General features: G+C 45.2%; 1 protein-coding gene across 1 annotated transcript in view; it reads left to right on the top strand.

Moving 5' to 3' along the window:
- The window catches only part of SLC12A7 (solute carrier family 12 member 7), a 324493-nt gene that overhangs the window by 144858 nt on the left and 161505 nt on the right, over positions 1 to 18130 (top strand). The window contains exons 4-5 of the mRNA XM_045005934.1: positions 7839 to 7985; positions 9690 to 9744. Coding sequence (XP_044861869.1) covers positions 7839 to 7985; positions 9690 to 9744 — 202 coding nt within the window. The remainder of the gene's footprint in view (positions 1 to 7838; positions 7986 to 9689; positions 9745 to 18130) is intronic.

Genomic DNA, 18130 nt, shown 5'->3' with positions numbered 1-18130 from the left:
ATTCTGTGTTGTAATTTAAATTAATATATTTGAAAATGTAGTAAACATCCAAAAATATTTAAAATAAATGGTATTCTATTGTGGTTTAACAGTGCAATTAATTGTGATTAATTTTTTTAATCACTCGACAGCCCAATAAATTATATTTTTAAATAGTTTTTTTTTATTATAAATGGGGATTGTAATACCCTCTATTATTAAGGTTCCCATGATAAGACCCTGTTTTCAGTTGCTTATGACTGTGAATCTTAATTATTTGGCTGTTTGGTTAAATTTTTCCATGTGATGTGTCTGCCTGACCCTTATTTTTGGAGGGAAGTGTCAAGCAAAACTGAGGCATTTCAAAGAACATTTCAGAGAACGTTGTTTCGTTACTGTTGAAACAAAATCTGGCAACCTTTTCTCTGAACCACCTCCATGCTTTGGAGCAAAGACTTGAAATTTGGCAGGTGGAGTTGCCTTTGTATCAAGCATATGCCTTTTGCCATTCCTCCAAAAACCTTCACATATTTGGCCAAGATATAAGCTTCTGAAATATCAGTTTGCACATGCTTAGTACAGACGTGTTGGTGTTTAACAGCTAAAATCTACAAAGATTCTGACCTCACTAAGCATGCTTCATCTCCTCACAGTTTCTACGTGTAACCAGACTGTTTATGTACCATCCCTACGTAGCCACTGAGGATGCTTCAACTCAGGGTTAAGGTGGCTCAGAGGGACATTCCCTTAATTGCTGCTCATAGCTGCTCTGGGCAAGCATGGGGCCAGGCACTGGAACTGAGAGTAGAGAGTCTGTCTCTCCTGTGTTGTTAGTTACCCCACTGTTAGTACCCAGACGACACAGAGACTGGGACTGAAAGATGGGGAGAAAAACTGGAACTGGGAGCTGGATGGGGAAAATACTGGGAATGGCTGGACAAGAAGACTGGGAGCCAATGAGAGAAATGTGGGCATGACTGGGAACCATGTGGCTAGGGTTGATGGATAAACACTGAAATTGCATGAGGGGCTGGAGGAGGAGGGAGACTGGGACTAGGAATTAGTGAAGGGGGAAATGGTTGCGGGGAGGAGAGAAAGATCTGAAAAGGATCTTGGGTGCAGGGGAAGACTGGGACTGGGTATAGGTCTGGGGAGAGTTGGGGGTTTAGGTTTCAGACAGCTAGCCCAGAGGGAGGGGGACTGGAACTGGGATGAGAAGCACAGCCTGAAGAGTGGAGACTGGGAGTCGGGAGGCAAAGAGAATGGGACTGGGTAGGCAAGGAGTCAGGGCTGGGGAAGATAGAGCACAGGGGCAGGTTGGAGGGGTTGAAGCAAAAGTGATGAAGCTTTTGGAGGGTCTGTGACCACTAAAGCCTCACTCCCATCCAGAGCCTAGAATGGAACCTAAGATGTCTGAGTCTTACAATTTTTCTGCTGTCAGGAAATATCTGTGAAAATTATAGGCAAAGTCTGTGTCTCACTCCCCTCTAGTGCTGGTCCACTTAGAGGATGACAACCTACTATTGATATTATTAATACTATTGCTATAGTTCTAAACGATTAAAATAACATTATTAAGGTTGCAAAGTCAAGCACACAAAAATTAGGAAATGACAGAATTAAGGTTGCCTGTGGAACCTTAATTCCGCCCCACTGTATGCATTTGCATTATGATAAAATCTTTAGTTACATGATAACATACTGTTTTTTCCATAGGCCCCCCCGCCTCATTCCGTGCACAGAATGGACCTGTTTTAGGGCTGAATCAGGATTGTATAGTAAAGGAGGGTGTTGTTTGTAAGACCCTTGCCTCATTTGTTAAAGAAGTTTGAAGGTGTGTAGGGAATGAGGCAGAGGATTGAAGGAAGAGAAAGGATGATCTCAGGGTTAAGACAGTTGAAAGATGCCCTGGGGAATTGCCTCTGCCACAGTTCCTATGAGATGTTTGGCAAGTTACTTAAACCAAACTTTTCCTGGGTGGTTACTAATTTTGTTTTTCTCATTTTCTGGAGTCCTAACTTGAGACCCTGAGGCCTGATTTGCAGAAGTGCTGAGCATTCACAGCTGCAACTAATGTCAGTCAATGTGTAATCTACTTGAATATGTAAAGTGCTATATAATGCTAAGGCAACCTTAATTCTGACATTTCTGGGTTTTTTGAGTGCTTGACTTTGCAACATCAATAATGTTCTTTTAATGCCATTTTATGTGTGTAATTATTATTAATAATACTTACTTGTACTGCAATAGTGCCTAGAGGACAGGGCCCCATTTTGTTAGGCACTATGCAAACACCGAACCCATCCATGGAGGCGTTATATCGAACTTGCTTTGATCCACCGGAGTGCGCACCCTCTCCCCCCCGGAGCACTGCTTTACTGCGTTATATCTGAATTTGTGTTATATCGGGTCGCGTTATACTGGGGTAGAGGTGTATTTAATATCTTCTTTATCAGAATGTCATGCTGTACTAAAACAAATGTCTTACAAATGTCTGAGTATGTTACACCCATGCAATTATCTTTATCAATCAAACTTGAAATATCATCCAAGAATGAAATGAGGTTATTTGACAAGACCTATTTTCCATAAAATAATATTGACTGGCATTAATTATATTCCAATACTTTAATTCCTTATCAGCTGAATCCCATATCAGCTTTTCCATTATCTTGCCTAGGACTGATACCAGTCTAACTGGCCTGTAGCTACCTAGCTCATCCCAGTTGACACCTTTGAATATTGGCACAACATTAACCCTCTTCCAGTTTTATGGAATGTCCCTGTTATTCCATAATTTATTAAAAATTAAGATCATCTCAGCCAACTATTTTAGGACTCGTGTGTGCAATTTATGTGGGCCTACTGATTTTAAAATGCCTATCCCTAGTAGATGCTGTTTAACATCCTCCTTAGTTACTAATAGACTAGAAAAAACATCATCCTCATTTGATACGAGTAAAACATCCTGCTTCTTTCCAAATACAGAATAAAAATATTTATTGAACACTTTTGCCTTTTCTGCATCAACAGTTTTACTTTCTCCATCTAGTAATGGACTTATGCCATTGCTATGGTTTCTTTTGTTCCTGATATACTTTAAAAAATCCTCCTTATTGTTCTTAATCTTACTAAATATGGATTTTCCCTTGTGTCTTTAGCTTCCCATATCAATTTTTTGCATTATATAACCTCTTATTTATATCAATTTCTATCTTTTCCCATCTGTAATATATTGCTTTTTAATTTCTAATTTCTGTCTTCTGTGACAGACCCAGATTGGTTGGGTGCAGGAGTCTGGTAGAAGGAAAACACACTGGACACTGGATGAATAGTTTTCTGTTTCCTGAGTGACCAGGGCAGGGACCAGAGCAGTCAGGAAGGTGCTAGAAGCAATTAAGTCAGGCAGACTCCATAAGACACCTGGAACCAATTAAGAACTGATTAGAAGCAATCAAGGGAAACAGGCTACTCAGATCACCTGAAGCCTATTTAGAACCATCTGGGACTAGTTTAAAAGGAAGCCCCTTCAAAAAGGCTGGCTGGTAGGAACTAGGAGTAAGTAGATGTGTTGTGGGAAGACTGGAAGAAAGAAGGTGCACAGTGGAAGTGGCACGTGAAAGGTCAATGGAGGTTGGAGGAAGTGGAGGGGTGGGAGAGAAACTGAGAGAGAGTTAGGCTTTGTCTACATTCAGAATTTTTGCATTAGTATAACAACATTGATTTAATTAGACTAGTGTGAACAATTAATGTAAACAGGCTACATCAGTGCTAGGTCAGGTTTATACCAGTGTACTTTAATTTAGTTACCCTAATGTTAGCCACACCTTTTTACAATGCAGCCCATCTACCTTAGGTTTCTATCAGTGTAACTAAATTCATGTAGCTATACTGGTAAAAAAATTCCTTAATGTAGACAAGACCTTAGGCTCTTTATATTGCCTTGAGGAACATTTGTTAACTGATTAGAAGCAGCATTACACAAAGGCTATGTCTACACTAGCACTTTTGTTGGTATAACTTATGTCGCGCAGGGATGTGAAAAAAAACCATCCCTCTGTGTGTATGACATAAGTTTCACAGAGAGCAGTGTGGACAGCGCTATGTTGGTGGGAGACACTTTCCCACCAACATAGCTAGTGCCACTTGTGGTTTAATTATGTCAATGGGAGAACTCTCTCCCACTGGCATAGCGTGGCTACATGAGCGATCTTATAGCAGCACAGCTGCATTGGTACAGCTGTGCCGCTGTAAGCTCGCTAGTGTAGACATGGCAAAAGAGAGGTCCATTTATGTATTCTAAGCTGAGGCGAGTGGCACCAATGCAAGCCATGTCTATACAAGGTTGGGGGTTACATAAAAGAGGAATAAAACAAGGTTTTCATACATATGTTGAGAAACCAACTACACAATATATTTCTTGCTAACTCTGGAATTTTTTAAAATTACTTTTAAAATGTATTACTTTAAAAATCATATGATTTATGATTTTTTTTTACCTTTTTGGGTTGTGAACATGAGGTCTCTAACTATTCCCCCTCCCCTTCTTTATTGTTGCATATGATCTCTCTTCTCTCTTGTTGTCAGTTGTCTTGGCTCTCTTGCTACACTCTGTTCAATTGTGTGTGTTGGGGTCAAAGTGAAAGGAATTAGAATTCTAAGATTTTGACAGATTCATATTTCCTCTGATTTTATTTGATAGATGTTATTTAAAAAGACAATATATCTGTGTTTAAAGTAGAAATAAAGGCTCACTGACTTGTTCATATCAAGTTAAATTATTTCTCTATTCCGTGTTTGGCAATCTAATCTACCAGACCAAACAAAAGAATAGGCAGCCTAATTGAGGGTATGTCTACACTACGGGATTATTCCGATTTTACAGAAACGGGTTTTTTAAAACAGATTGTATAAAGTCGAGTGCACGCGGCCACACTAAGCACATTAATTCGGCAGTGTGCGTCCATGTACCGAGGCTAGCGTTTATTTCCGGAGCATTGCACTGTGGGTAGCTATCCCATAGTTCCCGCAGTCTCCCCCGCCCATTGGAATTCTGGGTTGAGATCCCAATGCATGATGGGGCAAAAACAGTATCGCGGGTGATTCTGGGTAAATGTCGTCACTCAATCCTTCCTCCGTGAAAGCAACGGCAGACAATCATTTCACGCCCTTTTTCCCTGGATTGCCCTGGTAGTCGCCATAGCATGGCAACCATGGAGCCTGTTTTGCCTTTTGTCACTGTCAGCGTATGTGTACTGGATGCTGCTGACAGAGGCGGTACTGCAGTGCTACACAGCAGCATTCATTTGCCTTTGCAAGGTAGCAGAGACAGTTACCATTCCTATTGCACCATATGCCATTGTAAATTGGCGATGAGATGATGGTTATCAGTCATTTTGCACCCTTTGCATTTGGAAATTGGCGATGACGGTTATCAATCCTTTTGTACCATCTGCTGCTTGTCATGGGTGCTCCCGGCTGGCCTCGCTGAGATCAGCTGGCGGCGCATGGACAAAAATGGGAATGACTCCCCGGGTCATTCCCTTCTTTATGTTTTGTCTAAAAATAGAGTCAGTCCTGCCTAGAATATGGGGCAAGTGTACTAGAGAACCAGAAAGCACAGCTGCTCCGTGTCAGAGCCCCAGAGATCCCGCAGAAATGATGAGCAGCATGCCATTCTAGGGGGTGCCCCTGCAACAACCCCACCCGTTGCTTTCCTCCTCCCCCAACCCTCCTGGGCTACCGTGGCAGTGTCCCCCCATTTGTGTGATGAAGTAATAAAGAATGCAGGCATAAGAAACACTGAGTTTTTAGTGAGATAAAATGAGGGGGAGGCAGCCTCCAGCTGCTATTATAGTCCAGGCAGGACATTAAAGGGTGGGGGGAAGAGGAGTGCAGCCTCCCACTACTATGATAGTCCAGGGAGTACAGAATCTTCTTTAGACATGAAAGGGGCAGGGGGGCTGATGGAGCTCAGCCTCCAGCTGCTATGATGAGGACGGTTACCAAGCCTTTTGTACCATCTGCCGGGAATGACTGGGAGTCATTCCCATTTTTACCCAGGTGCCCCCGGCCGACCTCACTGAGGCCAGCCAGGAGCACTCACGGGCTGATGATGACAATAGCTACCAGTCATTTTGCACCATCTGCCACTGGGAAGGAGATGCTGGTGTTCAGCGCTGCAGCACCCCGTCTACCAGCAGCATGCAGTAGACATATGGTGAAATTGAAAAAAGGCGAGAAACGATTTTCCCCCCATTTCTTTCGGGGCGGGGGGAGAAGGGTGTAAATTGACGACATACACCCTGAAACACCCAGGAAAATGTTTTTGACCCTTCAGGCATTGGGAGCTCAGCCAAGAATGCAAATGCTTTTCGGGGACTGTGGGATAGCTGGAGTCCTCCCTCCCGCCATGAGCGTCCATTTGATTCTTTGGCTTTCCGTTACGCTTGTCACGCAGCACTGTGCTGAGTCCCTGCTGTGGCCTCTGTCTATCATAGCCTGGAGATTTTTTCAAATGCTTTGTCATTTCGTCTTCTGTAACGGAGCTCTGATAGAACAGATTTGTCTCCCCATACAGCGATCAGATCCAGTATCTCCCGTACGGTCCATGCTGGAGCTCTTTTTGGATTTGGGACTGCATGGCCACCCATGCTAATCAGAGCTCCATGCAGGGCAAACAGGAAATGAAATTCAAAAGTTCGTGGGGCTTTTCCTGTCTACCTGGCCAGTGCATCCGAGTTCAGATTGCTTTCCAGAGCGGTCACAATGGTGCACTGTGGCATACCGCCCGGAGGCCAATACCGTCAAATTGCGGCCACACTAACTCTAATCCGACATGGCAATACCAATTTCAGCACTACTCCCCTCATCGGGGAGGAGTACAGAAATCGGTTTAAAGAGCCCTTTATATCGATAAAAAGGGCCTCATTGTGTGGACGGGTGCAGGGTTAATTCAGTTTAATGCTGATAAATTTGGTTTAAACGCGTAGTGTAGACCAGGCCTGAGAAGTCAAATTGGGCTGGTATGCAGTGATATGAAGTACCAGTACTTTACAGTGGTGTCATCATTTTCTATAGAATGTAAGCTTTCATTTAATTAAAACCCCCCAGAAAAACAACAAATAACAAATATCTAGTTGTTTTAGTCCTTATAGAAGTGAAGAAAACTTTCCAAGTATAAACCACTGGAGTGTTCTCTCATTGTGCCTACAGAACAAAGGTATAGTCAACAAGTCTGAGTGACTGGAGTTACACATTGACAATGGTTTTATTTTTAAAAAAATAGAAGATTTAAGCCTCAGTGGGATGTGTTAGGTGCTCAGTACTTTTGGGTTAACTACTTCACAGCTGAGCACTTCTACAGAAATGTAGACAAAGATTGGGATTGAGGGTGGGGCCTGAATAGAGAACTGTCATTTATATTTATAACATCTGACTTGATTTTGATCCCTGAGCATCACACATGAAATAAAGGAAATATTAACAAATGTGCCATATTGGATCAGATCTGTGGTTGAGCATCCTGCCTCAAACAGAGGCCAACACCAGATGCTTCAGAGGAAGGTGTGAGAAACCTCATGGCCGGCAGATGTAGGATGATCTGTCTTGCATTAGGGTCTCCTCCTAATTCTTAACAGAGACTGTCTTAGTGCACAAAAGGTATTCTATTTTTTTTTAAATTCTGTGTTAGCTATTATCTATAAAACTAGAAATCCTGAGGTCTTCACTCACTCCTTACCAAAAAAAAGACTTTTTGTTACAAGTCATTGTGAGTTTGCTGGATGAAGTGTTAAGATACCTGGCCTTTTGTTTGGGAAGAAATATTCTAGGTGGAATTTATATTTTGTTTGTTTCAGGCTCCACGTATGGGTACTTTTATTGGTGTATACCTTCCCTGCTTGCAAAACATTTTAGGAGTCATTCTTTTCCTACGTTTGACATGGATCGTTGGAACATCGGGAGTTCTTGAATCTTTCATCATTGTGTTCATGTGCTGTGCTTGTGTAAGTTAATATCTATTTTCTTATACATTTATCACTGGTTAAATCCTATTTTATGCTACTGCCAGACCCATTTCCCCTCCTCCCCCAGCACAAGCAACAGGCAGAACTTTCTTATAGAGTTCAAAGAGCAGTACAGGTGGGAGTTAAGCTGGGCTAAAATACTAGCTTGCCTTCTATGTCTTTTAGCATGTTCATTTATGTATAGACTAAGTAGTGTGTATGTTGAAATTCAGTTGCAAGTACTACCTGGCAATAGGGGTGCATGCAAGGGGCACCCTACATAGTGATGCAGCAAAGTGAACCCTCCCGCACTATTCCTGGCTTGATTGATAGGACACACTGCTGTCTCTTTGCTTATTAGAGCTGGTTAGGAATTTTCTGACAAAATGGTTTTATTGTCAGAAAATGCAATTCACTGAAACAAATGTTTATGAAAAGGTATCAGATTAAGCAAAACTTCGATTGGGAAGTATTTCTTAGATTCCCAGGTTGGACTTTCTGGTCAAAAAGATGGATAGACTCCAGAATAGCCAATGATTCACTGGTGAGGCCACTCACCTGGGAAGAAGATGATGATCCAGCTTCAAGTCCTTATTCAGAGCAGGGACTTGAACTTACAACTTCCACATTCCATGTGAGTCTCATAACCACAAAGCTATGGGTTTTTCTGGAACTGGTGTCTCTTAATCTCTCCTTTTAGAACTGTTCCACTTTGTATAACTAATTAAATATTCATTGGGCCAGAGAGAGAGAGAGACTGGCTTTATATATGGGTGATTATGGCACGCACATGAGATTTGGGAGACAAAGGAACTAGAATACGTCCTAACTTTAGGCTGGGCTAATATGGTGTATCTCTGATTTTTTGGAAAACTGTTTTTTGGGGATGTTGGAAAGGTCTTAGTTTTGTCCCAATGCAGAATGGAAAACTTATTTTGAAATTTAAAAAACTTTCATAGAACAGGGAAACCATTTTTTGCCTAGCTGCACTACTTTTCCTAGTTGAATTGGTCAAAACAGGATTCAGTCTTAAGTTTGTAAAATACTAATGTTAGCGCTGTTTACTCAGTAATTAAAATTGTATTTCATGGTTCTCATTAAATCAGTCCTTAGTATTTGTTGTTCTCTTGATTTATCCTCCCGCTTTGAGCAACCTTTGTGTTTGTTTATTTAAATTTGTGTAAGAAGGAATTACTTTTCAAAATTTCACATCAAACTCAAACTTAATTATTAGCAGTACTGTGATTTACTTGTAGCTCAAGTCCATAAATGTAATCGTTGTGGAGTATGGAGCTAGAAGTAAGATACACAACGGTAATGATGATGATTGGTCATTTGTTACTAATTGCTATTTAATTAGAACAGTATTTTCTTTGGGTTGTTTTCTGCTGAATATTGAAAGTCCTCAAGGTTTCCCCTTCTTCCCAGTTATGTATTCAAAGGCTTTGCTTTTAGCTGACCCATACTTCTAGATGTACTAAACAGGTGTTCAGTCTAAGACTCAGTGCTCAGTGACTTTGGAATCAATTAGCTCAGTTAGGAAAAAAATGCATATAACTTGAGTCCCTGTTGCCACAAAGGTGTACAGATATTTTCCAATTTCCAACATATTCCTGCTAGACCACTGGGCTTGTCCATCCTTTATAGTTTTTAAATAACTTTATTATGTTAAATTAAACATTTTTAATAATGGTCTTTCCACAGACTATGTTGACTGCAATTTCAATGAGCGCAATAGCAACAAATGGCGTAGTTCCAGGTAATTACAATTTTTAACCTGACTCTTAAACCTAAAGTAATTATGAATGCACTTTAAAGGATTTATCTATATAAAGGTGTACATTTAAAGACCTAAAGTGATGGAGAATCCATCATATTCCTTAGGTAAATTATTCCAATGGTTAATTGTCCTCATGGATTAAAAATTAATGCCATATTTCTGGTCCAAAATTGTCTAGCTTCAACTTCCAATCACTGGAACTTGTTATTCCTTTTTCTGCTAGATCAAGAGCAGTCTGAAATCTCTTCCTTATGTAGACCATGATCAAGTCACTTCTGAGCCTTCACTTGGATAAAGTAAATAGATTGAGAAGCTCTGTCTCTCACTTTAAGGCAGGTTTTCCAAATATGAAATCTTTATTATAGTTTTCTGAATCCTTTCCAATCTTCTCTTTTTTGAATTGAGAACATTATAACAATTGGAACAACTTACACATTGATGTGGCAGATTCTTCATTACTGGAAGTCTTTAAATCAAGATTGGTCCCTTTCTAAAAGATATGCTCTAGCTCAATTAGAAGTTATGGGCTTGATACAGGAATTACTGGGTGAAATTGTGTGACCTGTATTATGCATGCAGTCAGACTAGATTATCATAATAGTCTTTTCTTAAAATGTATGAATCTGTGCAATAAAACTAGTCTGTAACATACACAGGGTACTGCTGTACATGACAAAATTTCAGTAGAAAAAATAAATGGAATCCTTATGCACAAAGTGACCCTGCTTCCTGCTTTTTCACATGATATCCCTATTATCCTAGTAACTCCTTTCAGGACTCCTGAAATGTCCCGCTTTTTCATTTAATCAATCAAAATGTTTAGTTTCTTAATGTTTCTTGAAGCTCTATTGCTATACCAAGTAGAATTTATTCTGTGTTACAAACAGCCCAATTGAATGAGCATTCAGTAGAATGAACAGTGTTTGGAATGAAGAGAAAAATGTAGACATTATCAAAGCTGTTCTTTTGCTCAAAGGGAAGGGTCTTAACACTGTATCACTGTTCACTGATACACTCCGAACTCAAAATTATTGGAAAAAATCCTCCACTTTGAGAAATAAGCATGTGTCACTGTTGAGTCGGAAGCTGGGAAGTAGCAACATCAGAACATCTTTGTAAAAAGTGTATATTTGGCATTTTATTTGACTCAGGACCCTAAAAAAAGGTCTCTCTAGGCACAATTATGAGGTGGGAAGATGACAACAAGGGGGAACATGTTTGCCCTTCTCCTCTCTCCCATCCAAATTATTTTTTCCTTCCTGGTAATGTCCCCTTTTATTTCTGTCTGCCCAATATTTGAGGAGACAAAAATGAAAGGCATCTCCCTCCAGTAAACGGTAAAGAAATAAGAAATTATAGTATGGTAATATGGACAAAACAAAATTTTGGGCCAAAATCACTTTGGGGAAGGACTGCAAAAGAGGATCCAGTGGGATGGTGTTAGGGGTCTACTATAGATCCAGGGGTCAGAAGCATGAAGGGACATATGAATCTTTAGCACATCTGACATGTAAATATCTTGCAATGCGAATGCCTGTTCTCGCTTTCAGGTGACATTGTAAACAAGAAGTGGGCAGCATTATCTCCCACAAATGTAAACAAGCTTGTTTGTCTGAGTGATTGGCTGAAAAAGAAGTAGGCTTGTAGGCTCTAAGGTTTTACATTGTTTTAGTTTTGAACGCAGTTATTTTTTATACATAATTCTACATTTGTAAGTTCAACTTTCGTGATGAAGAGATGACAGTACACTATAGTACGTGTATTAGGTTAATTGAAAAATACTATTTCTTTTTTACAGTGCAAATATATGTAATCAAAAATATAAAGTGAGCACTATACACTTTGTATTCTGTGTTACAATTGAAATAAATATATTTGAAAGTGTAGAAAACATCCAAAAATATTTAAATGGTATTCTATTATTGTTTGACAGTGTGATTAATTGTGATTAATTTTTTTAATCCCTTGACAGCCCCAAATTTTAGACTTGGTTTTGTTAAATAGTGAGAAAATCATAGAAGAGCTGGTTTTAGGGAATAACCTTGGATCAAGGTTCATGAGCTGATTTAGTTTAAATTAAATGTAAGGATAATCGAAACAGGTCATCATCCATGTTTTTTTATTTCAAAACGGAAATTAATGGAATTAGTTGAAGTCAATTAGACTGAAGAGTTCAAGGACTTAAATGTTGAGGAAGCTTAGAATTTCTTTAAGTCATATGTACAAAACTATCTGAAGTTTACATTGCAAGAAAGGGGGAGGAAATTGTAGGGAAAGGCTCCAGACCCAACTGAGTGAATAACTACATCAAAAAGGTTATTGGAAGCAGAGTCTCTAGGGAATGGAAACAGGGATTGAAAAAGCAACATCTTGCAGGTTAGAAAATGAAGGAACAAAGTAAGAATTGCTAAAAAGTACTGCTAACTTAGCTCTTGCCAAGAAAATTAAAATAAATAGGTTTTTTAAATTATATAAATAGAGTCAGAAAGGATGAAGTCGGACTGCTATGCAGTGTGGATGGGGAAGATACTAAAGATAATCTAGATATGGCCCAAAAACTAAATGAACACTAAATGTGGTGTGCTTGCTGCTTGACTGAAATATATTGTGTGCTCTGCTTGTTTGGGGGACCGTGTGCTGACCGTGTGTGTGCTGAGCCTAGCAGTCTGGTAGGCAAGGCTGAGAGCTTCTTAACAAGGCTATGGGTACGTCTAGACAACCCGCCGTATCGGCGGGTAGTGATCGATTTCTCGGGGATTGATATATCGCGTCTCATCTAGATGCGATATATCGATCCCCGAAAGCGCTCCCGTCGACTCCGGAACTCCACCAGCGCGAACAGCGGTAGCGGAGTCGACAGGGGGAGCTGCCTTGTCAGTTCTCTCCCTCAATCAATAAAGAATACATGTGGTAGAATGTGCATTTGGACGTTTAAAGGGACGCTGGCGCACATTACTGACTCGCTCAGACCTCAGCCGAACCAATATCCCCATTGTGGAGCACACAGCAAGCAGCAATAACAATCTCTGTGAGAGTAAGAGGGAGATCTTTATGGCAGGGTGGGAGGCTGAGGCAAATCACCTGGCCGCTGATTACGCACAGCCAGAGCACACCAGGAAGCGGTGCGCATCAGAGAAGCTTTGAAAACCAGTTTCATCACTGGCCAGGGTACGGTGTGACTGTTGTGTTTGTTTCTCCTTGATGAAAACCCGCCCCCTTGATTGACTCATTCCCTGTAAGCAACCCACCCTCCCCCTTCGATTACAGCTTGCTTTCTAAGGAAATAAAGTCACTATCATTTAAAAATCATGTATTCTTTATTAATTGAGAGAGAGAACTGACAAGGTAGCCCGGGTGGGGTTTGGGAGGAGGATAGGAGGGAAGGAAAAGGCCACTAAAAAAGTTCAAAAAAATGACAGCCTTTTGGTTGGACTGTCCACTGGGGTGGAGTGGGCGGGTGCACGGAGCCTCCCCCCACGCGTTCTTACACGTCTGGGTGAGGAGGCTATGGAACTTGAGGAGGTGGGAGGGCGGTTATACAGGGGCTGCAGCGGCACTCTGTGATCCTGCTGCCATTCCTGAAGCTCCACCAGACGCCGGAGCATGTCAGTTTGATCATGCAGCAGCCCCAGCGTTGTATCATGCCTCCTCTGATCTTCCTGCCATCACCTCTCATCTTGAGCGTCCCTCCTGTCCTCACGTTCATTTCTCCTGTCCTCACGTTCACTGGCATCTTTCCTGTACTTTGATACCATGTCCTTCCACTCATTCAAGCTCATACTCCTCTTCCTCCTCCTCCTCTTCCCCGTCTGCAGAATCCTCAGGCATGGCTGAGATTACCCACACCTTGGAATCCATGGTCAGGGGTGGGGTAGTGGTGGCGGCCCCCCCTAGAATTGCATGCAGCTCAGCGTAGAAGCGGCATGTTTGCGGCCCTGTCCCGGACCTTCCGTTTGCTTCTTTGGTTTTCTGGTAGGCTTGTCTGAGCTCCTTAACTTTCACATGGCACTGTACTGAGTCCCTAGTGTGGCCTCTCTCCATCATGGCCTTGGAGATTTTTTCAAATGTTTTTTCATTTCGTCTTTTGGAACAGAGTTCTGCTAGCATGCAATCATCTCCCCATATAGCGATCAGATCCAGTACCTCCCGTACGGTCCATGCTGGAGCTCTCTTTCGATTCTCAGACTGCATGGTTACCTGTGCTGATGAGCTCTGCGTGGTCACCTGTGCTGATCAGCTCTCCATGTTGGGCAAACAGGAAATGAAATTCAAAAGTTTGCGGGGCTTTTCCTGTCTACCTGGCCAGTGCATCCGAGTTCAGATTGCTGTCCAGAGCAGTCACAATGGTGCATTGTGGGATAGCACCTGGAGGCCAATACCATTGAATTGCGGCCACACTAACCCTAATCTGAAATGGCAATACCGATTTCAGCGCTACTCCTCTTGTCGGGGAGGATTACAGATACTGGTATTAAGAGCCCTTTATATCGCTATAAAGGGCTTCATTGTGTGGACGGGTGCAGGGTTAATGCGGTTTAACGCTGCTAAATTTGATATAAACTCGTAGTGTAGACCAGGCCTAATTGGAGCAGAGGGAAACAATCCCATAGTTTGGACCCCACTTCCAGATGGTGTTGTGGTATCCTCTTGCACTGAGGAAACCTTTCTGCAGGAGGCAGCTATTAGAAAGAGGCAATTCAATTATTAGAAACATAGTGGGTTTGCAATGACCAGGAGAACCGCAGGGTGACTTGCCTGCTTGGTGCAAAGGTTGCGGATCTCTCGAGACATCTAGATAGACTTATATGTAGTGCTAGGGAGGGGTCGGTGATCGTGGTACATGTGGGTACCAATGACATAGGGAAGGATAGGAGAGAGGTCCTGGAGGCCAAATTTAGGCTGCTAGGTAAGAGATTGAAGTCCAAGACCTCCATGGTAGCATTCTCTGAGATGTTCCCAGTTCCACGCGCAGGGCCAGTTAGATAGGCAGAACTACAGAGTCTCAGTGCGTGGATGAGACGATGGTGCAGGGAGGAGGGGTTTAGATTTATTAGGAACTGAGGAAACTTTTGAGAAAGTGGGAGCCTTTACAAGAAGGATGGGCTCCACCTAAACCAAAATTGAACCAGATTGCTGGTACTTAGTTTAAAAACTGCTCTATGAGTTTTTAATGTTAAGGGCTGGAGGAAAGCCGACAGGTGCAGAGGAGCGCATGGTTTAGACATCCCTTAGGGGAGGATCTATTAATAGAGATTTTCTATGTCCTAGTGAGGACAAGATGATGGAAAATGATAAAATACAGGCAGGGTCTGATCAGAAAGGGTCAAATAAATGTCCCATTCAATTACATCGTGTAATGGCAGACAGCCAAAGGGAGACAAGTGCTTATATACCAATGCTAGAAGTATAAATAATAAAGTGGGTGAACTAGAGTGCCTCATATGTGACAAAATCCCTCCTCTGCCTTGGTGGGTCCTACACTTATTGGCAGATTTGCTCACCTCAGTGATCTTCCCCTCTGGTGGAACCCACAGCCTGGGTCAACTCCTCCTGTGTCTGATCAGGAGTTGGGAGGTTTGGGGGGAACCCGGACCCGCCCTCTACTCCGGGTTCCAGCCCAGGGCCCTATGGATTGCAGCTGTCTATAGTGCCTCCTGTAATAGCTGAATGAAAGCTACAACTCCCTGGGCTACTTCCCCATAGCCTCCTCCAAACACCTTCTTTATCCTCACCACAGGACCTTCCTCCTGGTGTCTGATAACGCTTGTACTCCTTAGTCCTCCAGCAGCACACTCTCTCCCTCTCAGCTCCTTGCGCCTCTTGCTCCCAGCTCCTCACACGCTCCCCACAAGCTGAAGCAAGCTCCTTTTTAAACCCAGGTGCCCTGATTAGCCTGCCTTGATTGGCTGCAGGTGTTCTAATCAGCCTGTCGCCTTAATTGGTTCTAGCAGGTTCCTGATTACTCTAGTGCAGCCCCTGCTCTGGTCACTCAGGGAACAGAAAACTCTTTCTCCAGTGGCCAGAAGATCTCCCTTTGACTCCTCTGCTGTAGAGGGTAGGAGGGAGAGGGCTGCTGCTGCTGTTCCTGCTTGGGCCCTTGCTGCTGCTGCTGCTGCTCTAGCTGCTCCCCTGGCCAGGCTAGACACCACCACCCACTCTGTTTCTCTGGTATCTGCTTGCTGGCTGGCTTGTAGATTTCGCCCCCCCACCTCAGTTGCTGCTGTTACTCCTCCTATGGCCCCTTGGGTGGGGGGCTGCTGGCCTGCTCCCCAGAGGTGGGGAGTGAGGGACCCCAGCTCCAGTCCTTGTTGCTGAGGACGCCACCGCCACCGCCACCACCTTCTGAGCAGGGTCCCTCCTGCCTGGCCACCAGACCACCACCTGGAGCTGCTGGAGCTGCTGTGTTTGCTACTGGGGAGCTGCTGGAGCCCCAAGGAGGAGGAGGAGGAGAGTGCTGCCTGCTGGTGGAGGACCACATAGGGACTCTGAAGACCACCGTGGAGGGGGCACTTGAGGACTGAGTATTTTTTCAAACTGTGCTCTTGTGGTGGGGGTTTGGACTGTGTCTGTTGGGACACCGGAGGTGTGGCGTGGAGCCTGCCCCCCGGTCCATCCGTGTCCCCCTTCGCCCCCACCACCATCGTTGCCCCCTCCACCACCCCCGCTGGCTGTTTTCCCTTCTGCTTCGGCCTCCTGCCTCTGGGACTGAGCTGCTCACCTGGCTTGCCACGCCTATTTCTATTGTTTGGGCCTGCAGCAGCAGCCAGCTACAATTGACTTTTTGCACAAGTGCTCGTGGGCGCACCCCCCCACCCCCTTGGCCGGGCCCCGTCTCCTTTGCCACATTTGTCTGCCCCACCCATTTCCCTCTGCGGCCCTGATTGTCCTGCCCCAGCCCTGCAGCTAGTCCCGTGGTCCCTCTGCCCCGTTCCTGGCTCAACTTCCCCCCGCCCCTGTGATCCCCCAGCCCTGATTAGTCCCTCCCTTCGTGCACCCAGGCCCCCTCCCATGCGCTTGTGCCCTTCCCCGATTTGAGTTTGCCCTCGTTCACTGAACCACCCTATGCTATTAGCCCCCCTGATCCCCTAGTGCAACTAGAGGAGCCGGAATTCCCCTCTGGGTCGGTGGCCTGCACCCTCCCGCCCCAGGGTCCTTGATTGCTCCCCATGCCCCTTTAGCCTTCCCTTTCTGGCACCCTCCTCCCCTGCCTGCAGCCTAGCGGGGAGGGGTGGTTGCCTCCTCTCCTTCCCCTCCCCTCACTGTTTGTCCCTCTCCCCGCTCTCATTATGGCGGGGGACGCGGCGGGGGAGACCCCTCGCGATGCTCCCACTGCCCCTCCTCCACCTGCCCCCGTGTCCACTCCCCAAGCCTCTACCTCAACCGCCGCTGCTGGTCCACCTGCCACCGCCCCCGCTGGGGCACTGGCAGCGGCAAGTACCAGGGAGACCTCTGCTTCTTCCACGTCCCTCACCCCCTCCGATTCGGGGGGAGCCCCCCCAGCCGGTGGTAAAGGTCAGGGTGGGAAAAAGGGTAAGGGCCCCGCTAAAAAGACCAAGCCCTCCATGGCGGGGACTGCCCCCGCTGCCGCAGCCCCGCTACCGGCTGCGGCATCCCTCCCCGCTGTTCCCTCCACCAGCTCCAAGGGTGTCCCTACCCCGGCCCCCAGGGCGTACGCCCAGGTGGCGGCAGCCCCCCCGCCTGCCGCTGCTCCTCCGACCGCCGCTTCCGCTACCATCTATAGTGGCCGGGGCCCCTTCCCCACCTTGACCAGGAAGCACGGCGTCCGTTGCCTCCTGGTGCCCGCCTTGCCCCACGTGGAGACCTACGTGCGGGCGTTGGCGAAGGTGGTGGGGCCCACGGCCATCGTGGCGGCCTCCAAAATGTACGGGAGGGTAGTTTTCTTCCTGGCATCGGAGGCCGCCGCCCAGGAGGCGGTAGAGATGGGTCTGGCGCTGGGAGGCGTGTTCGTCCCCCTGGAGCCGTTGGAAGACCTGGGGGTCCGCTTGATCCTGACCTCCGTCCCTCCATTCCTGCCCAATGCCACCCTGCTGCCCGCCCTTTCTGCCCTGGGGCACCCTATCTCCATCATCAGCCCTCTCCCGTTGGGCTGCAAAGACCCCGCCCTCCGTCACGTCCTCTCGTTCCGCCGGCAAGTGCAGCTTCAACTGCCGCCGGCGGTGCGTGACGGAGAGGCGCTCGAGGGGTCCTTTGAGGTCCCCTACCAGGGAGCCCGCTACCGGGTGCATTACTCGACGGGGGAGGCCCGGTGCTACCTCTGCCGGGCGATGGGGCACGTCCGGAGGGACTGCCCCTTGGCCCGGCATGGAGGAGCATCCGGGACCCCCGAGCCCCGGCAAGGCATCGG

Source organism: Mauremys mutica, chromosome 2 (assembly GCF_020497125.1).
Source record: "Mauremys mutica isolate MM-2020 ecotype Southern chromosome 2, ASM2049712v1, whole genome shotgun sequence".
NCBI lineage: Eukaryota > Metazoa > Chordata > Testudines > Geoemydidae > Mauremys > Mauremys mutica.
This window is presented reverse-complemented; position numbering and strand designations above follow the sequence as displayed.